The sequence below is a fragment of the Nanorana parkeri genome, unplaced genomic scaffold (genome assembly GCF_000935625.1).
Source record: "Nanorana parkeri isolate BGI_ZX_2015 unplaced genomic scaffold, ASM93562v1 scaffold481, whole genome shotgun sequence".
Lineage (NCBI taxonomy): Eukaryota > Metazoa > Chordata > Amphibia > Anura > Dicroglossidae > Nanorana > Nanorana parkeri.
The window spans coordinates 887,187-910,031 of record NW_017306749.1 but is presented as its reverse complement, the minus strand read 5'-3'; the positions used below and the strand labels follow the sequence as shown (position 1 = coordinate 910,031).

Below are 22,845 nucleotides of genomic sequence, written 5' to 3'. Positions count from 1 at the left end.
GTGACAAGAAAATCAAAGACCCCCACAGTCCTATGTATCCCCTAGTGCAAAGCACTCTTAGGTAATAACAGGTCTGTGTTTCATGCAGGGCTGTCGAATCAAACATACATGCACTGGTTGGCTTAAAACTGGGGAGACCACCAGATCTATAATATCTGGCCTGTCACCCAGCAACCAAATTCTTGAAATAAAATCAAAGGAATCAAGATTTCCAGGAGTCAAACGCCTAGATGATAGGTTAAAAACTGAGATTGTTTGTGGGGGGAACATCTAGAGAACGTTTTAAATGCTACAAATAGCCTGATGCATTGCATTTAAGTGTTCATGTTACAGTGGGCAATATTGTAAAATACATGGTCTTAATAAATTATCATTCTGAACATAACCCAAAAAAAGGCAAGCCAATCAGTTATAGTTGCCATCATTTTGTTTTTCCTTTCATGTAACATACATACAGGGAAGTATAGCATAATAAACAGAGGCACAAGGAAGGCTACGAGTAAATATGCGCCAATGGAATGCAATAATAATTCAAGAAAACTACTAGCCACTTACCGTTCTCGCAAAGACTGCCATGAGATCTGGAAATTGATGCGTAAGAAGTGCCAACATTGCAGTGAAGGAACACAGACCAGCTGTGAAGTGAATAAAGAAAGGCAGTTCCTTCTGTGGGTAAACAGAAACTTCATGGAAAGCTATAAAGGATAATAGAGCAATATATAAGAATCTAATATGCTTGTGTCCACCATTTCCACATAAATCCAACAGTATACTGCTCTGGCAAGAATCATTCAGTATAAAAATGGCAAAAGTCTAAAATAACATGTTTGGCAAAAGTATATATATACACACACACACACACACACACACACACACACACACACACACACACACACACACATATACACACTACATGTAATACAATATATACGTTGTTGTGAACAGGCTAAAAAAATCAAGGTTAAATGACCAAGAAAAATATAATGAAGATCAAATGTACTAAATATTTACAGCTAGAAGATCATTTTATCTTGAGATTCTGTCACCATTTAAATTTTCTGTGAACTTAATCACACCCTCATAAATTCAATAAGGGAAAGGGAGCCTGGCGCATAAAATACGTATGATTTCACCAACCAGACAATAATAATTATTGGGATACCACGGGTGGCGTATATGTGATTAAGATACAATAGTTCACTGTTAATAATTGAAAGGACAGATGGTAGTTGTGGCAAGGAACAATCCAGCTCCTCCTCTGTACTTTAAATCTTTGCAGCACTCTAGTTCTGAAAATATCCCATCAAAAGAAATCAAATTTACCATCAATCACCATGCGTCATGTGTGATACCAGATAACACACCCAAAGTATCATTACTTGGCAATGTCTACAACCATCTTTTTGTGTTTAGGTTGGAGTACATCTATTTCAATATTACAACAAAATTAATTAAAACAGTGAAAATAAAAAGATTGTGGTGTATTTTTGTTGGCTGTTGAAAGCTGAGACAAATGCTTTAAATCATGTATGCCAAAACAATGGCAATCGAGTATCAATCTAAAAATTAAAGAAAGTTTGCACTTGGGGTCATAATTAATTTTTATGTCGTCAAAGGCACATGAAAGTGAGAATATATTTTCATATAAAAAATGTAAAACCTTTATTCCACAGCACATATTAAGGTCAGGCTATGCCATTATAGGCAGGTTAAAGGAGAACTATGAGGCGAGTGAAAATCACTCAACCTCATAGTTTGAGCCGACGTGTGACAATGAAACTGTCACAGGTCGGCTCAGTAGATCGGGAAGTGAGCGAACGCATACCGTCGCTTGCTGACTTCTCGATTATGTCCCTGCAGAGAGCCGTGACTGTCACTCACAGCTAAGAAAAAAAGAAAAGGCTAGTTGTACTCCTTACCGGTATGACCCCGTGATCGGGGAGGGGTGCTCGGAATGACTGCGGATGGCGCCGCCAAATACAGATAATTGCAGAAACGTCACCAGCACACCAAATCCTTATAGGATCAAAGTTCGTAGATTTTATTGCAAACTCATGTCAGTTACACAAGCGCTTTCGGGGCCACACAGGGTCCCTTCATCAGGCATAGCAACTTACAGCTGCCTGCAGGGATTCCCCCCCTCCCCTGTCCCATCTTCCAGCTCTGACTAGCGGAACGGATGGGGGAGGGGGCGGGTACAGCTGGCTCTGCCTCTAGATAGGCAGAGTCAGCTGTCAATCACGCATCTGGGTGAATCTCGACAGTAATGTCGGGATCCATCCCAGATGCGGCGGTCTCAGCTTTGGGTCACGGGAGGATGCTAGTTTGTGTCCTCCCATGACCCTTAGGAGAACTATGGAGAAAAACACTTACCCCATAGTTCTCCTTTAACACTGACTGCATTGGAAATCTAGAATTTTGTAATCCTAGATTGATCACTTGTGGCCAAATAAAAGGGTACATAATGGAAACATATTGGGCCTGGTTTACAAAAACTGCATAAAAGAAAAGGGAAACAAAAACTGGAGTAATTTCCTGTAGTGACCAATTACGTTGCATCCTTAATCCACTGGTAAAATGAAAAAAGTATTTGATGTTTAAAGTGTAGTTCCACTTTTGTCAAATTTTAGAACTCCCACTAAAGGTTTGTTATGTGTTCCGATTTACATAGCATATCTAAAAATGAATACAAATATATTTTATTTACCTTTTTAGTGGTTTCTTTAGTTCAAGACTATTCAGAAGACTGCAATCTATTCTGAACTATTTCAGAGGGACAAACTGGGAACAGAGTGGGTTTCCCACAAAAAGCACACAAGAAAGAAAAAAAGCCTTGGGGATTTTAAATCTTTGTTAGGATAGTTTAGACCATGTTTGCAACTGATGATTAGATCTGCTAGCACAGTGCAGATAGGGTTAATTATGGTAAACAAACACTCCACAGCTCCCCACTTAACATTACATAAGGGGAAGTTAGACAGGATATTTAAGCAAGTAGAAATCACTGAAAAGGTAAGCAGCAATGTTTTAATATTTTAAGTTACACTATGTGAATAGCAACATATAACAAATATAAAGTAGGTGTTATTCCAATTTGGCTGCAAATGTGGAAATACACTTTAAGCCACAACTCCACTTTTATTCCATTTTCTTTTCAATCATGTTCATTAACAGGTCCCATTATCTTGATTCTGGCCGACCTGCCCTCCTGGATACACAACTTTTTACAAAAACTGAATTCATACATTTTTCAATTAAAGTCATATTGCATTACAAAAGACTTGCCTTGGGCACTACTGGTATTTAAAGTGGTGACCTTTATAATTTTTAGAAGAATGACAACACAACCTACTTATCTTTTGTGCTAGTGCTTCTAACTATGATCTACACATCATGGTAGAAGCACTGATTGTCGTAATGTAGATGCAAAAACTAACACTGGGAGAGTCAGTTTTGGCAGAGAAAGGGTCTTTATCAACAGGCTTTGGGCTTATGTGTTGTATGGGAATAGAAAATCTGCTTAAATAAAAAAAAAAGTTAATTGACACCGGCCTAAAGCTTTATAGTTCAGGAAAGGTAGCACAATGTAGGAATCTAATTATGGATAAGTGGGGATGGTCAACAAGAGGATGGGACAGCACTCAATCAGTCCACTGAAAACCCCTGCTGCTGAGGCAGCGTTTGAGGAAGATGTGATGGGAATGTGTGTTCAGGCCTGTCTAAGCTGGAATTGATAGGGATCTATGTCAGACTAACATTTGATCTCAGCAACAGCTAGAAACTGTTAAAGTGACATTAACGGCAATTTTTTTTTCCCCTCGCTCGCCCCATTGCTAATTAAAGCACTCACCTTAAATTATGTCTTTTAATCCGATCATCTTCTTCTTTCCTGTAGTTTTCAGCCTTCTCTCCAATGCTGCGGCGAACCTCCGATCCGGCGCTGACTCCTCTGAGCTTGCTGGCATGTACTCTCCCACGGTGTCTGCATGCAGGTGCATGCGTCCATAGACTTACCTTGTGTCTTTCCTCGCGTCCCTGCCGAAAATGTGAACTGCACATGCGCCCGCCCCAAGATGCTTTGCGGCCGCCCGTGTAGTTTCACATTTTTGGACGGGAGCGCGCAGGGAACACACAGGAAAGTTTAAACCTCTGTTAAAGCGTTTTTTTTGTTTTGTTTTTTTTAACTTTTTGCATATATCTACTGCTTGCTAGCAGTAGATATATGCAAAAAAGCTGAGGGTTTAGAAACCCTTTAATGGTGCAGGTAAGAGCTGGTTTCAAACGCTTCATTCATTGGAAGCATAGAGCCTTGTGGCATAAAAGATGCAGCTGCCTTGGGGCTCCATGCTGGCGAGCCCTGTATCCTATGGAGTGCCAAACGGTACATTTACTTGTACCAAGGGACACTTGCTTTGTGAAGAAAAGAAGGAATTTCATTGTAAAGTTTTGAATGGCTGATAAAAAGCTGTTGTTTATGATTAAATAAACAGGACATAGCTACATTACAGTTCAATAGTTATATTACTGTTAGTCAGGTTGAAAAAACACCATGAAGTTTAACCAAAAAAAAACAAAAAACAATAGAAAGCCTCCATATGTAAAACCCTATACCCACCAATATCACAATCTGTTAGGATTTAAAGTGATATTAAAGTAAAAAGTTTCTTAAGCTATTTCTAAGCTATAGCTAAAAAAATTGATAGTTTAATACTACCGTATTTGCCGGCGTATAAGACGGGGTTTGAGACCCCAAAAAATCGCCCGAAAATCGGGGGTCGTCTTATACGCCGGGTATACTTCGGTATACTTGGGTTAACACTTATGGTACTGAAAATTAACCCCGAGCCACACTCGGGAATACCGCCAAGGAGGTTAGTAAGTGCATTTAAACATTGTTTTGGGCTATACTCGTCTTATACGACGAGTATAGCCCAAAACCTATATTTTTACACAAAAAGTGGGGGGTCGTCTTATACGCCTAGCCGTCTTATACCCCGGCAAATACGCTTGAAATATTATTTTCTGTAAAAGTGCACTCCTCAGTATATTAGAGCTGAGCAAGTCAATCACTAAATAATAAAAACATAACTCTACACTTGAAATAGGAGCTGACCATATTCAACGTTTATAAGCTCTGCTGTTAAAGCAAAACTTCAGGCAGATACAACGAAAAAAAATAAATATTATAGATATAAATAAACCCTATTAAATGTATACTATATGTCAGACTTGGGTGTGATTTGATCACTATTCAGCAAACTAAGCTGCAATGGAGGTTGAGCATCCAGCTTTTCTGTCTGGCAGAGGTGTCTGGGTAACAAAACTGACTGAACATAACTACAAATCCTAAAGCAAGTAAACCGTTTCTTTATATGTATTTCATCCTTGTATTCAGCAGTTTGGCTGGTGTTCAGCTTTAGTTAGTATAGCATTATTGTGGAGGTTCCGGAAATGTGCTCCCCTTTTGCAAGTAGGTAAAGGTTAAAGTATATTTTGTGATTCCATTGATTAAGTTCATTTAGGTTTCCCTTTTTAACCTGATTTTAAAATAGACTGGCATCCTTGAAATGAATGTTCTATTGCAGAAAGCTCATATAATAATTGTATACCATTCTTCTGACTTACACTAGAAGGAATGTGTGAAGGTAAGAAAGGTAATTTAATATAACAGTCCATTAAAAGCCAACAGCACAGAAACATGCACTGTGGGCGACATATTATTCTTACAATTCTGATTTGCACCATGAAGCACAAAGTTAATAATTGCAGGTGTTATAAGGCCTGGGAATTTTTGTAAGCTGCATTTTTGTTTATGGTGCCAAATATAGAAAACAGGTGTGCCTGAAATGCAGACTCATCTATTTGGGTCAGATGGGGATAACATAACATCCCTAAAAAGTATCACACTTATATGCAGTCTTCCATTTGCAGTTTTTAGTATTACACAACCTGATGAGTTGTAGAGAACATTGCGCCTGTAATGGTGGTAACTGTCATTCCATAATGAAAATTACTTCCAGACTTCAGGTTCCTGATCTTAAAAGATGGCTTGGTCATAAAATTAGGCTGAATTGCATAATGCTAACCACACACACTGCAATAAGGAAGGTGGTAAAGAGAAAATGGCCCAATATCTGTGTGTAGAGCTAGAAAAATAAACAGACAATTGCAAAACAATTGGTGATAAAACTATGAGGTTTTTTTTTTTAACTACTTGAGTCCCAGCAGCTTAAACCTATACAAACCCCCTTGAGAATCAGATCTTTTCTCAGATTTTTGATATAGGATAGGTTTGTCCAACAATTGCTGCTTTACTTTTCAGGCAACCTAACCAATTAATATTTTTTAGGGCAGATAGTGCTTTGTTTGGATACCATACTTTAATTGAAAGACTTTATTTTCTTCTAGAAAGGTAAGGGACCTACTCGCAAATGGATCGCCAGAAGCAGCAGGCACCAAACTGCTCTAGGCAACCACAGTCGATTCCCAGGCATAGGGACAGCCCTGCACAAGGGGGGCGGGAGGGGGAGAGAGCCACCACACACTTCATAGGACCTTAGAGACTGAGGGTGCTTATCAGAGACCATTGGAATAATAGGGACTGCCTGCACATCTTGCCTGAAGTCCAGACTCCCAGATATCAAGGGTGAGACTAGAGAAGCTCAAAAGGTCAACAGGAGCAGAAGAGGTGATGTAAAGAGTGCAAGCCCCCAGTACCCCCCAACCCTTAAATGGGAGGGAGGGGGAGTACAGTAACCTGTGATGATAATTGTGTCTGTCAAACCCCAAAATGCACAAATTGCTAACAGGGAAGGCCAGATTTATATGTTATGTATGTGTTAGGAAGCAGAAAAGGTACACATTGAGAAATAAACTCAGCCTATATGGCATGCATAAACATCTTGTTTAGGATCTGCACAGCATGTTAATGAGCTGTAAACCTCCATTAGGACAAAGACTACTAATGGCCCTACCCTTAACCTGTTATAAAGTAGTCTAGAAGTAACACACATTTGTAAGTTTGGCTTTACCTGAAATTGCCCTTTCATACATCTGAAACTCTTAACTCTATCCATAATGCTTATGGTAATGGGGATACATTCATAAAAAATGATTACATTGTGTATTAGAAAATAACAATCCGACATCAAACACACCTTTAATACAAGGCACAAAAGGCGATGAGGAACATTGTTCTTCAATGAAAAATATGCATAGGACCGATATCATGTTTGATGTCAAATTGTTGGCGTAACTAGTTTGTTGCACATTCATAGTGTGTATGTGTGTATGCCTGTTGCAGCATGCAACACATACCTCAGGTGTGACTTTCCTTGAAACTCAGGATTTAACTGAAATCTGTCTTGGGCACATATACAACACTTTAGACAGAGATGGGACTTATCTATGTACTTTCAGTGTGCATATATCTGTCCCAAAGTATGTCATGCAAGCCAGCACGATTCATAGTTTGCGCCAAATACAATGAATGCTATGCACCTTGTACATGAATTTGGCACAAATAACGACACTATTCCTGTAACCCTTAGACACTTTTCTTATATGTCTCAAAGACACTTTTCTTAAATTCCCCTGAATTTATGCGCTTGTTCTACAATTAAGCCCCAATAGGGGGAAAAACATGCCAGAAAGAGGTGCTGGTCTATGCTGGAACCAGGGCCGTATCTGCCGCTAGGCAAACAAGGCGTTCGCCTTGGGCGACAAAAATGCCACCCCCAAAACAGTCAGGCAAGCCGGGCTACACAGAATTTAGCAGTCTCGGCTGCCTAATCGAGGAGGAGGAGGCAATGAGGAGGAAGAGCAGCAGCAGGAGAGGGCAGGTCTGAATCCCCGCAGCTTTGGCTGGGCGATAGAGGAAACCAGTCCCGAAGTGCCAGTCGAGTGCGGAGGAGGCCGGCACCCAGAAGTGCCAGTCGGGCGGCGGAGGAGGCCGGGTGCCCGCAGAACCAGTGGCCCGGCGGTGAAGGAAGCCAGGTCCAGCAGCGGGTGGCAGATGCAGGTAAGAGGATCACACTGTGGTAAAAGGACCCTGCCGAGCCCAGCATAGATTCTCCACAGCCCAGTGGGCTCTGCAGGATCTGTGGTGGGCTCTGTGGGGTCTATGGTGGGCTCAGCATGGTCTCAGGGGGGCTGTGCAAGATCTGTGGTGGGCTCTGCAGCCTGCAGAGCCCACCACAGACCCTGCACAGGCCACCACAGATCCTGCAAAGCCACCCTGAGAAAGTGCAGACCACAAGGTCTGTGGCTTGGCTCTGCAGGGTATATGGTGGGCTCTGCAGGGTCTCAGGGGGGCTGTGCAGGATCTGTGAATGCCCGGTCACCCAAGACCCTGCAGAGCCCACCTAAGACCCCAGCTTTCCTGCTACGCTAACAGGGGAACATGTCAAAAGCTGGATACAGCATGTGTGCTATCCAGCGACTGACAGGTTATGCAAAAATTCTAAAACAGGAAGAGGTGGGGCAAATATAGTGTGGGGGTGCCTGAATTTCGTCTTGCCTAGGGCAGCCCCAAACCAAAATACGCTACTGGCTGGAACAATATGGTTGATTTCAGCTTTCCAGAAAAGTGGTGTGTGGCTTCATACATTGAAGGGTGACGAGGGAAATAGCTCTCGGAGAAAACGAGCACCTATGGCTGGTATGTTTACTGCAGCATGACCTTAGCAGGGAACCGAGTGGTACCAAAGGCTTAAAGTGTTATTAAACCCTTCACCATAACCATGTATATTATCTTATGAAATAAGCAATCCCATACACTATAGTAGGTATGGAAGAATCCTCAGGAATACCTTTTCATCTCAGCACCCCATAACATGTGACAAGCAGGGGAGGAGCCAGCAGAAAGGCTGCTATGCAGTGGCTTGTTTCATAGCCCATGTCACTCCAGGAAGCATTGTAAAGTCACACAGGACTGCACGGCGCCTGCTGTGCCCCATTTTTTAAAAACAAAAAAATTAAACAAAAAATGAATTCCTAACTATACTTTGAAAAGCATAGGGTATTACTTCAAAACGGCCTACACCTGAAAAGGTACATGAGCTTCTTTGCGGCGTTTTATGTCGTGCGTTTCCATTGGGATACAGCCAAGTAGCCCTCGGAAACGCGCGTTTGTCGTGCGTTTTTTACCGTGAAACGCGGAAAAAACGCGTGTCACGAAACGCGCATATTCGTTACGCCTAGGTGTGAACAGAGCCTAAAGGCTTGCACCTGACCACAGGTCAGGTGCAAGACTTTGCCCAATCATGGCTCTCCTGTCAGATGAAGTAAAACTGTACACAGTTGGGCGGAGATAGCTGTCACCGCTAGCTCCGACCAATTGTTTATATGTTGCTGGCATCTGTCAAAATGCCATTTCACGGCGGGAGTAGGTCGCGAGCGGACAGAACGGCGGCCGTCGTTTTTTTTTAAAATGACTATTTCTATTTATTTTTTGTTTTATTTTTTATTTTGTCTAGTTGTCGTCATCGTGGACAACGATGGATGTCGTGATTGTCCATGGATTAAGTTGGTGGATCCATTTTTTTTTTTTAAACAATTTTTTCAAAATCCTTTGTTGTGTTTTTTTTTCCCAATGAAAGGATTTTTTCCCAAAATCTGTTTTTTTTTTTTAAACCTTTAGTGAATGGGTAGGGGTACAAGTACCCCTTACCCATTCACAAGGGGGGGCGCATCTGGATGCCCCTTTACTAAAGGGGTACCCTGATGTGAATAAGCCTCCTGCCCACACCCCCACAACCAACTCCCCAGGGCTTGTGGGGAAGAGGCCCTTGTCCCCATCGGCATTTTCCTCTTGCAGGGCAGCCAAAAAGCGGTAAACACCAATATACGCTTATCTTCCACAAACTCAAGGTAAAAGTCCAAATCTTCGGCACAGATGATAATCTCATAATCTCTCTCTCTCTCGCTCTCTCTCACACACTCTCTCTCCATTGAAGGGACATCACCTTAAGTCTAGGATGTTGATTAGGAGTAAAGATTCCTCTGCCAACTAGACCCTTTGATTCAAGAGTGACTGGCTTTCATGTTCAGCAACTTCTACACCAGCCCGTGAAAAGATTTTTCCTAATGTTGGAAATGCACCATGCCTGGACAAGTCTGGCCTTGCTGGACATATGACTGGGGATGACCAGGGACTGAACCTGCTTATCCCACACAGCCTGGAGTGAAACTGAGCATAAGGAACTGCCTCAAAAGAGACCACCATCAAGCTCAGAACCCATAAGTGAACAATCACGCAACCCCTGGACCACAAGCTCTGAGCATGGGGGCACAGAGATTGGATCTTTTCCAGGGGAAAGAAGACCACAGAAAGGGGCATGTCTAAGATTAGGCCCAGGTAAACCAAGTGATGACAGACTTCTAGCTTCTACTTATGAACATTCAGGAACCATTCTGCAGGGTTTGTATCATCTGATGAATATAGGGCGATATGGCTTGTGCTGATTGCTCTCTGAGAATAAGGTTGACCAAGTACTCCACTATGGAGATTCCCTGAGACTAAAGCAGAGCCATACCAGGGGCCAGCACCTTGTTAATGCCCCAAGGTGCAGTGGACAGGCCAAAAAAAGGTGATGTGCAAATAAGCAGTCTCTTGTGTAAAAGGAGGCAATGACAGAGCAGGTAGATTACATACTGGACTTTTGAAACATGTTGGGCATCTGCAGGTCAAGAATAGGATGATACGCCTCTTTTTCTTTGTGGACAGTGAACAGTCTGGAGTAGAGCCCATTAAATTGTTCTGCCTCCATGACAGGGACTATGACCCTTTGAGAAAAAAAAGGATCTAGGGCAGTGAAAAGATCTGTCCATTTTTTATAGGAATTCTTGGTAAGTTTGAGAGCAGGAAGTAAGGAGGAGGGCAGGGAGTAACATTCCAGCTTGTAATCCATGGTTATGATGCTTTGGACCCTGGCATTAGGAATATTCTGAACCCAGGAGGCCAAGAAGGCTGACAGAAGTCCCCTCATTAGTGAAAGGGGGGACGCCCCTTCACAGAGAAGAGGGCTTCTTCCCAGATATAGTATGTTCGGTGGGCCAGAATTTATGGCAAATCTGAGGGCCTGGCTTGGATCTAAAGAATTGGAAAAAAGGAAAAGAACCGTATCTAAAGGGGCAAACAGAAGATTTTGCTATTGGAGGCTGGGATTTCTTCTTCCATGGTAAGAAGGTGCACTTGGCTACATCCTTCATGTGAGTATCCAAAAATTTGTCAAATAGGCATTCGCCAGTAATGGAATGAGTTTAAGGAGCTTCTTGCAAGGAATCTCTACAGATCAACATTTAAGTCACAGAATCCGTTGCATGTAGACAGACAAGAGTCCTATCCAGGAGATTTTCTCTGAGGATGCCTGCCAGGCCATAGGAAATAGCTTTAACCATTTTAGAGTGGTGGTTTCCATCAAGATACAGGGTCCCTGGCCATAATGTTTGACCACACAGATAAGTTCTGACACACCGCTATGGTGGCAACAGCAGGTTGCACAGCAGGGCATGCAAGGGAAAATAAGATGGTTTCTAGCCTGGTCCCTGAAAACAGGGACCATTAAAGTCTTGTTCGAACAAGAGATTGCTGGGTCTACAACAGCCCATTTATTTAAAGAAAGCCTCTTCAATAGCTGAGTAAACTGTTTAGGAGGAATAAACACTTTTTTGAGATCCCAGTCACCTTACATCACCAGCTGTAAAAGCACATGTACGGGGTAGGTTTTGGCAGACTATGGCATTTTCAAAGAACCCAGACTAGTGACCTTTGGCAAGGCTAGTGCAGGCAGCTCTTACTGCAAACGAGGGCAGAAATATTGTCCTTGAGCTTAGGAGACATGTCAAGAGACAGGTCCTCTTCTTGGGCTACACAGAACTGAAAGCAGTCACTGTTTCTTCATCATCTTCCTAAGGCACTACAAAGACAGACCGAGGAAGATAAAGGGGGACTCTCAAGGGGAAGGAGAGGTGGCCCGCTTGTATTCCCTGTGGTCTGAGGACTCAAATAGATCAGACATTTTTTCCAATAAAACAGCCATAACTGAATTAGGTAAGCAGAGGGAACAGAATCTTCTTAGAACCTGCAGCCCCGTACATCCCTGCATGATCCTCCATTGCCTGAAAGGGAACTCCAGATACATAATACTGTGGAGGTTGGAGTCACAACACTACAGTCAGGATCAGTGACCTAGTGCAGTGGTGCAGAGATCTGGACCCCTGTGTAGTAATGCAAAATTTCAGTAACAACATGTGGCCAGCTAAGCGCAAGCAAGGAAAAGGAAAATGGCAGGCGCCATGTGCAGTGCAGTACAGTACCCCAGAGGTTAGCTGTATGTTTAAACATCTGACTCTGAACATGTTTTAATGCAAACAAATTGCATACTTTAAAGCTAAACTCCCCAAACAATTCAAAACTACCCTTGCAGTGGGGCTAACCCCACATTGCAAGGGTTAAATGTTGGTTTCTAGGTTACCTTTAAATGCAGTTTTACTTACATTATCCCTCGCTCCCACGGGCCTTCTCCTCTCTGCAATCAGTCCCTTGAAGCTGATGCTCTTCAGTGCATTATCCCTTTGTTGCATAGTTATGTCATCACGTACAATGCAAGACCAGTAGTCCTGTTTTGTAAGTGGGGACACTGTGGGCCAGTCCAAAATTAGAGGGAAGAGCAGAACACCAGCTGCCGGGGAAGAAGGGGTAAGGCAAGTAAAAATGCTATTTAACAGTACCCCTGACAAAAATTAGCATTTAACGCTTGCAGTGTGGCTAGAGCCCAACTGCAAGTGTAGTTTTGAATTCTCTCTGGAGTTCAGCTTTAAAAATATAAAAATGACAATGAAAAAATTCAAATTATTATTAAACAAGTAAATACATATATTCTGAGAATGTTTCATCTACTCATCACAGTCACCCAAGAAACAGAAACAAAAATATTTAGCTGTGGTTTGGTTAGCTGTCTGTTTAAAATACATCTGACTTCGAACATGTTTGAATGCAAACAAGTTGAAAATGTTTGGTTACTGAAGACAGATGTTCCCCATGAGGACACTTCAGCAACTCAACACTGTAATGGGCAGGAGAGCTGCGGGTTTCACAAGTAATTGTCCGATTACACGCTTACTTGGCGAAATTGCCAGTGAAGTTGCTTGCTATTCAGTTTTTTTATAGGTATTTTCCAATAACTTTTTAAAGTAAGGCAGCAACAAATTGAATAATAATGGGATTTTACATGCACCATGTAAACAAGAGACCTAGTGACCATCTAGAGATTCTCTTGTAAGGCATAAAATATAAATAACATTTTAAGTTAAAAAAAAAAATCAAAATTGCATAACATACATGTATTTAACTGTATGGCATCTGTTATCCAGTGACTTGTTTAACAACAAAGTTGTATATGGAAAAGGAAGGCAAATTCTTGCTACATTTACGTACGACATACACACACACAAGATTTCGACTAAGCTAACTGGGACAGATTACACTTTCAAGTCCTATGATTATGATTACAATACAGAAAGTCAAGATACTAATAGTTAATTGGGAAAAACCGGGGCAAAAGGTAAAAAGTGATGTTGCCCATGACAGTGCTACTTGAAATAGTTAAAGTGATATTAAAGGAGAACTATGAGGTGAGTGAAAATCACTCAGCCTCATAGTTCGAGCCGACGTGTGACAATTAAACTGTCACACGTCGGCTCAATAGATCGGGAAGTGAGCGAACACATAGCGTCACTCGCTCACTTCTTCATCCTGTCCCTGCCGAGAGCCGCGACTGTCACTCACGGCTCCCTACAGGGATTCCCCCCTCCCCTGTCTGATCCTCCAGAGCTGACTGGCGGAACGGACGGGGAGGGGGCGGGTACAGCTGCCTCTAGATAGGCAGAGCAAGCTGTCAATCACGCAGCTGGATGAATCCAGACAGCGATGCCGGGATCCGTCCCGGCTGCGGCGGTCTCAGTATACTGAGCTTTGGGTCACAGGAGAACGCTAGTTTGTATCCTCCCGTTACCCTTAGGAGAACAATGGGGAAAAGCACTGACCCCATAGTTCTCCTATAAAGCCAAACAGTTTTTAAGCTATTTTAAATGCTGATAAAGGATGCTGTTCCTTGAGTTTAAAGTTTTTTTTCCTGCAGAATCAGCTGGTCTCTTGGACACTGGCCCTGATATCCTGTTTTAGGGTGGTTCCTTTCCCTTGTAGGGTTCTATGGAGCCACTCTCGTGTGTGTGAGTAAGCTGTGTGTCTCCACAAACACACAGACACGGCTAGGCAATCCACTCCCCTGCTTCCCCCTCCTCCAAGCTAGTAAATGGACAGCTGCTGGAGACTGCTGTCCTTTGTAATCTTATACAGGACAGGAAGCTCATGGAAGCTAAGCTGAGAAAGTTCAAGCTAGTTTGTTTGAAAACATGGTGACAGCAAGTGCCTGGGCAAAAATGTAAAGAAACACTTTGCTGGGCAAGGCTACATTAAACCTGTATAAAAGAAAAGAGTATATAACTGCTAAAATCAACACTTTTTATAACTTACAAATACGGACCATTATTCTGCAGACATTTAGTGCTGTGTAGCTTTATTTGTACAGACATGGATGCTAAATCAAGCCGGCTGCATACTACATAAGCACTGGATAACACCATGCTTAAGAGTATTTGAGTTATGGTCAGTTGGTTAATGGTTTTTATATTATTGGTATACATTAAACACTTGGCCACTGATTTATTCTGATATACACTCGACCACTGATATATCTCCACTCGCACTTAAATATACACGCACTCTAATATTCCTCAAGAGTGGAGATTGCACTCTAGAGGGACATGAGAAAAACAAGGGATTGGTTGATAACTATCAACAAAAGTAGACCTCCTTTTAACAAACACCTTCTGTGGAAATCTTTATTGGTCATTGGTATCCTACTCTCCCTGGCTGCTCAAACTACTGAAACCACAACAATCAGAAAATGGACATCTTGCTACAAGGCTTCCAGAGACCCTTCGTGAGCAGATCAGACCTGTTTCATATCTAGCAGACGTAAGAAGACATTCATCAGATCTGACTGTTTACAGTTGGATTAGTAATGTCCAAATGTCTGTAGACCTTTTCTGATGTACCATAGCCAAAGTGGCTTGTTGTAAGTATAGATCAACTGCAATGCATTTTCCCTGCCAATGTCTAATGGTCTGCCCCTGACAAAAGCAAGTGTCTGCAGCACTCTGCACCATGACTCTATGAGCGCAAACATGTAAGTTCACCTGCAGAAAAGGTACATGTATGTAGGTACACTCTTTAGAACGGTCTTTAAGCAGCCAGACTATGCATGCAGGGTGGCCAATGTTACAGAGTTTGGAGAAGGCAGGAGAAGTGAACGATCTAGGACAACATGGCTGAACTGGAAAGTGAGCTGAATTGGATAATTTTTCCAAATCAGCTATTTTGGCCTAGATTGGTCACTTCTCCTGCCTTCTCCAAGCTCTTCACCCTTTCCTGAACAACCTGTCAATGTTTGTAAGCGACCTAAACAATAAAAAAAAATAGGATAAGTTGCAAATGACTTGTCCTCCCAATCAATATTTGTTTGGTTATGAAACCTGCAGCATGGAAGATCCAATTGTATAATAGATACAATGGTGTACACTACCACAATCCAAATGTTAAGCATTGACAGTGCATGTCCTACAGATTTGATGACAAGTGCATTGTACCTCTGAAAGCACAACCTGGTAGCGCAATCTCAATATGTATGTGATATCAATTTATGAGTTCGCCAAACAAACGTCCAAGAATTCAAAGGTTTTAAAATTGGTTCACATTAGAAAAACGGCCAATATGTTTTGGGTGCCACACACACTCCTCCTATATCACAGCTTGGGAGTTTTGACTAGGTTTAAATGACCTCAAATAAGCAGATACCAGATACATTTGTGGTTTTCTGCTTGAAACAACAACAGAAACAGGTTATGCCAGGGTTAACAAGTGCAGCAAACTTGTTAAAGTGTATCTAAACCCAAAAGCAAACATTTTATATATTGCATTTTACCATTAGATGTGGTGGCTGCATTAATTTTAGTTTTTAGGGTTTTGTAGCCAGTAAGTCTGTTTTTTCATTTCCACTTTATTTCAACTTCCATGAACGAGCGAAGCTGTCCAGCAAAAGTGTTAGCTATAGCGTTGAGACAAAATTTAACATTGACAGGAGTGCCTCCAATGGTCAGCGGTTATTCATTTATGTAAAAAAGTACATTTGATGTAACTGTGTTAGCTGGAGTTGAGCTTAATTTGTTAGTTAAGTTCATCTAAATCTGCTAGTGCATCTAACATTACGCTTTTCACAGCAATGCTGCTGTCTAAGGGTGGCTACGTTGCTCCTCCATAGAGCGGAGCCATCCTAAGACAGGAACTGTGTTACTGGCTGGGTCACCAGGTGAAAAAAAAAAGGCTAAAAAAAGGAAGCTAATGCAGAAACCACATTTATATATTTATATTTTTAGGTTAAGATACACTTTTTAGTTTACCAAGGAAATAGATCCCATTCAGTGACATTGTTTCACAAGGATACTCTCTTGCCACAACCAACTTCATGCATGTATCGTTGTGGGGTCTAACCAGGACTGTTTTTTGCCGGCTGCGTACGTGAGTACAGCTCCGTTTTTCTTTCTGGGTGATATATCTCTTTTGTTTTTTTCACTCATATCAGAGACTTCCTACCCCATAGGAGATTCAAATGCTCAATACCCGTATCTTTACATTCAGGTGATTCTAGGGAAGCTTTTTAATTGGTTTTAAATGTCTTGTTATAGGTGTCTTTATATGAATTAGTATTATTAAACTTTGTTATATTATATTAATTACACATTGTGATCCATTTATCAGACCATCTCCACTTTTAGGGATTTCTTGTTCAAAGGGGATTGTATTTTTTTGAATCAAGTTTATTGAAACCCTTGGATTTGGTCATTATTATACAATTTTACTTAGCGTAAAGCTCCTATGTGTTCCCCTTGTTTTTTGTAAGATACACTTTAACCCTGACGGCTTACACGCTGCCCGGCTTCCCGGCAAATCAGGAGTCAAGAAGCTGGCCAATCAGGAAGCCGGGCGCCGTGTAATGACGCGGCGCACGGCTTTCTGATTGGCCGGGAAGCAGTCTTCATGCTCCCTCATCACGAGGGAGCATAGAGCCGGCTTCCCGGCCAATCAGGAAGTCAGGCACCGCGTCATTACACGGTGCCCAGCTTCCTGATTGGCCAGAAAGCCGGCTCCATGCTTTCTCGTCACCTAGTGACGAGAAGCATGGGGACGATTTCCCTGCTAATCGGGAAGCTGGGTGGCGAGGCTTTACAAGCTGCCCGGCTTCCCGGCTAATCAGGAAGCCAGGTGGCGAGATATTACACGCCGCCTGGCTTCCTTAATGGGACTTCAGGTATTGGTATTCAGTAACGGCGAGTGCCGAAAAAAATATATCGTTACTCGTAATTCGATTGACCCTTTAAAAATCTGTATCCAGTGCCTCATTTTTACTTTTGTTAAACAGAAAGACATGCCCATGTGGACCGTCACATTACTTACCTGGCAAGAGTTCTCTGTCAGCATTTTCTGTGCACCCAGGGTAAGGATAAAAAAGATGTCCCTTTTCTAAAGGATACGGGAGAATCCTAAAAGCTTTGTTGGAAAAAAAATAGGTTTTGTTAGTTAATAATCAGTGTATGTTTTTATCAGTTAATAAAGGTGATTTTCACTGCAAATATAAAACTAGGCTTAAACACTTAAAACATTTATTTCTCATTATTGTTATACATAATATCAATGATCAATGTGCTCCATAGGGCTGCATACAAAAAAAAAAAAACTCTTCAAGTTAACAGCCACAGTCTCAGTTTACATGTGTGTTGGGCTTGAAGTAGCTTGTGATCTGGCATTGCTGTAGGTTTTAAATACTATCCTACTGAGGAAATTCCAGAAAAAGCTACTGAAAGAGGCTGCAGGAGCCATGCAGATCAAAATCGTAGCTTTACAGCATGGTATCTTTGACTGTCTATGTGCAGCCATATGGCTAAATACATAATTCCGATTAGGCACATATGCACAAGTAGTATTTATTTAAAGTGATTTTAAATCTTTAGGTTTTTTTTTATTGGGGTTTTTTCAATGCGTGGGAGGTCCTGATGGGATGCAGATTTTTGGGTTTATTTATTTATTTATTTTTATTTCCTCATTTTCTAGTGTGTCCCCGCATCGCTCTTCCTCCCGCCCCCTGCATGGGCGTCTCCATCAGCTAAGCTTCTGCTCTGGAGACACCAGTGTGTGCCCATTCCCAGCCGAGCCCGCAAGTAGCTGCGTGTGTCCATAGACACACACACAGCGTGCGGCAGGCCACGCCCCTCCTCTCCTCCCAACAGTTTGACTGACGGCAGAGGAAGCCTACTACGGCTCCTCTGCCCTCAGTATCCTCTACTGCAACCAGGAAGGTCGGGAAAAGGTGCACCGCTTCAGAGACCGGCGGCGGAGACAGCGATGTGCACGTGCACATGTACATGTGTGTGTGTGGGGGGGGAGCGGGGGCAGGGGACGCAAAAAGATATGGGCGTTTTTTACCTTAAGGCAGAGAATGCATTAAGGTAAAAAGCGACCAGCCTTTACTACTACTTTAATGCATCACTCTCCCATCTCTCTCCTGTGGAGTAAAGCAGATCTTTATGATACACTAGATCAGGGGTGAACATAATCTGCCACTGCCCGGGAGAGCAGGGGGGATCCATGGGAGAAGCTGAGCCCCTAAGTGCGTGGCCGAGCGGCAGAGGATCGGTACATATCATTGATATGTACCGGTCCTCTGTGCAGGACAAAACAATGGAGCGATCAGCTGATCAATCCAGTGTTTGTAAATAACTGGGGACCAATAGTACTATGGGTCCCCAGTTATAAATGAACAGGATGTGATTTACATCACTTCCTGTTCATTCATGAGTTTCTCAATGGGGAGAAGCACTCACTACAGAGGCTCCTCCCCATTCAGAAACTGCTTAATAGTAAAATATTTTCTTAATGAATGGGAAGCCATGGTGTGCTTTCCATTCATTTAGAACAGAGGCTGCATAAAAAGGGATTGAGGACTTTGTGTCCTTATCGCTTGCACCCGGAACGCAGGCACATTAGTGCCTGCATTCCGGTCCAGTGTGATCTGCAAATATAGTGCTCGCAGCATTTTTGCAGATCGCACTGGACTGGAACGCAGGCACTAATGTGCCTGGGTTCCGGGTGCAGGCGATCGCACTGTGCGCGAGGGGCCTGCCTGCGGTGCCATTGACTTCAATGCACCGCCACGCCCCCTCCCGCCCCTGAATGCAGGTGTTTTTTCATTGGTAGATCTCATCATTTGAAAAGTAGATCTCCAGACGGAAAATTGTGGGCGCCCCTGCACTAGATTATGCGGTCAGTCTTGCCCACAGAGATCTCAAGACACCTTTTCGCTTTGCAGTCGGGAAAGATGTGAATATGATACACTATATAAATACTCCTCAGGATAGAAGCCCAGAGAAGGAAGTGCACTGACAAGTCTTTAAACTGTAGGTAAACCTGAACAATTAACTTCTCTTATTCACTCTCATTTGTGGCTGTTAAATATACCATTGCAAGTGTTTTGTTATATCGGTTTGAAAACCTGTTGAGCCAGACAAAAATCCAGCAAAAGTGTCATCAGCCATGCCCAATTCACCTCTGTGAACTAGCAAGAACATGAGGAGAGAGGGAGGTGTCCTGTAGTTCAAAACTACTTCCTGCCCTAAGGTGACAATGATGCTCCTTTATAGATACAGCATAGTGGGTGTTGTCACCCTAGGATAGGAAGTATGTCGCTGACATGAACACCTAGTGAAAATAACAGAAAACAAAGCCTGAAAAAGAAAACTACTAATAAAATGCTAATCTGCAATTTATTACATTTTCGTTCTTAGATTTAGATACATGTATGACCTAATTTTCCAAGAGTGGTTCACATCTATGCACTGAACAACACACAAATAAACCTTTTTAAACACATGCATACATGACAAAGGGCTCCCAAAGCACTGTGTGTAGGCTAAACCAACAACACCTCCCCGTAGGCTTGTTTTTATGGCTCTGTTTGACTGAAATTTTAAATTGAACTTTCCGATAAATAATGAGTCATCTATTTGTGTGTGTAAATAATATAAACTATTGTAGTCTGTAAATAACAGACATTTTCTCAACAGAAAAGCTAATGGGAGCAAGTAAATAAGTACTAAGCAGTCTAATGCCCCACCTGCTGGCTAAAAATATGAATGCAAGCGATTTATGTGCAATATTTCATTTAAACTGATGTAAAATATATAATTTTTTACTTTTTTATTTTATTTTGCCTGGACATAAAAAATATGAACAAAACCACTATATATTCAATTTAAATAGGCCTGCATGAGCTTAAGCTAAAGTGGAGTTTTCAGATCCTTGCATATGCCCAATAGTAACTGGTTCTCTTAAGCAATAAAACTATAAATAAAACAGTATGTAATGTTCATGTTAGTCAAATTAAGCACACTGTTGCTTGAAATACGAGCACAGTATAAATGCTCCAGTATTTTTGTTGAGCAATAACAAAGCTATGAAAATCATAATTTCATGTAAAAACAAAAAGATAAAAGGTTACATGCAAGTCTAATTTTAAAAACAAACCTTCATTACCCAGATCCTACTGGGAAAGATAGAGATAGGATGATCTCTTTGATCTCTGCTGAATAGTGCATTGACATAACTAAATTAGTATTCCCACTTCAAACAATAGCACAAGTGGTAGGGGCCCCTTTGAAATTAATACAGGCAGCAGAGCATTCCACTGGTGCTGACAATTTAATTAAGATGGGCAGGTTATGAACCTAAGCAATGAAGCAACAAACAGTACAGTATAATAACAAGACATACTTACTGCCTTCCCATGTGCAGTGCAGTAAATTCAATGCACCCTCTACCCGTTTCCAGTGTTGAAGATGGAAAAAGGCATATGCCACAGCCTCACTGTCTCCGCGTTTCAGTATATGTTCTGGAGGCATTATCAAGCTTTTCATTTCTAGCAAATACTGGAACAACAAAACAAAGTATATGTAGGTATAATGAAGATACATAAATTAGTTGTCTAATTCAGACTATGTCAACAACTCTAGGAAGGCCTCATACGTTTATGTAAAGAGCTATTACTGGTGTAATTCCTTATATATATACACACACACACACACACACACACATATACATATATACACACATACACACACACACACACACACACACTCGTATACACACAGAAACACACATGTTTAAAATCGTTAGCACACCAAAATTATTTTAAAGTTTTCAGATGGCTTTTAACTAAAAGCACCCTAAATGTCAGTATATTTATACATATTTATATAAATTATATTAAAAGAAATTAGTGCACTGCTGAATTAAGTGAAAAGGTATAAGTGATCGGCAAACAAGTAATTAATCAATAAGACAACACACATTGTTTTGTGTTGCAAACTGCAATCAACTGAAAATATAGACCAGTTATAAATGATTCAAAAGGATCATTTAATCAATCTCAATTACAATCACTTTTCCTGACATACACAGATATTTGTTCAATCAGTCAGATGTGATCAACAAAATCCCACCTTAGCCTATAGCCTCTTGGCAGGGGTGAAATCGATTGAGATATCACTAAGGAAGATCTTTGGTTGGACACTTTTATTTTTAGTTGCATTGAATGATTGATACCGCCAGCCAAAAGCTTCGATTTAGTGCATCAGCGGACTATAGCCCTCAACTCCCCCATTCCTCATAGGACTATAGCTTCTGAGTGAAAGCATACCTATATGATACAAGTGTGTATATATAGACTGTAATCTGTTAATTGAGAGATGGAAAGTGTCCAGATTATGTATAGACACCCGACCACCATCTTGTGTCCAGGGCTATTTAAAGACATTTTTTTGTTGCTATTCTTATGTGTATTAAAGGTAACCTAATAGATTTGCTACTAACTTTTTCAAGCAAAAGCTGTTAAAACATTCTAAGTGGCTCAACACAAATCATTTTCCATATTTGCGTGACAAGATAAGGTTATGTTGGAAGGACTTAACAAAGGCCATGTTAAACCCATGAGGTGAAATGTCCTTGGGTACATGAGAGGTTTTCCCACAGAGGATCCATGAAGACCATCACTAGTGTGTTAAACAAAGAGGATTACAGAGGATTAGCTGACATATCACCCTCCAGCATGATTGCCTGGGGCAAAAACAGAAAGAATCACTCATGCAGCAAACAGGCTTTGCTTGACCAGAACCCAGCATTGCTTAAAGATAAGGGAAAGTTAAGATTTTTCTTTCAGATTAGTAATTAATCTAATGAATTGTACTATACAAGTACGTCCAGGTAATTACAAATTATGCTTAAAATGGAAATTCCACCTTTTGAAAAAAAAAAAAAATTCACACTTCTTCATAAAAGAACAAAATGTGCATTTATTATTAATATTTTGCTTAGGGTCCAGTAAAATATTGCATCTGCAATTGGTGGATTGTGGATGCAATGCTCTGGATCCAGCAGGCTCTTCCCCCCTTCCATGTCCATACATTCAGTAACATGGACGGGAGAAATCATCAATGTATTTCAAGTGCAGTGACATCACACACCCCTAAATATGTTTGTAAAATGAACAATGGTCAGAAAGGTAAACCGAGCTTTTAAGGAAAGCAGTTGATAAAAATGTTCACAGAAACCCTACTGTTACTTTGATATATATATATATATATATATATATATATACATATATATATATATATATA

At 41.4% G+C, this 22,845-nt stretch overlaps 1 protein-coding gene across 2 annotated transcripts in view; it reads right to left on the bottom strand.

Moving 5' to 3' along the window:
• Window positions 1-22,845, bottom strand: part of LOC108790555 (suppressor of tumorigenicity 7 protein homolog) — a 126,199-nt gene that overhangs the window by 28,618 nt on the left and 74,736 nt on the right. Inside the window, exons 12-14 of one of the 2 annotated variants that reach the window (XM_018560842.1) lie at window positions 20,949-21,099; window positions 17,576-17,668; window positions 556-695 (exon numbers count right to left, since the gene is read on the bottom strand). In XM_018560842.1, the coding sequence (XP_018416344.1) occupies window positions 556-695; window positions 17,576-17,668; window positions 20,949-21,099 (384 nt within the window). The remainder of the gene's footprint in view (window positions 1-555; window positions 696-17,575; window positions 17,669-20,948; window positions 21,100-22,845) is intronic. The other variant, XM_018560843.1, reaches the window with a different exon arrangement.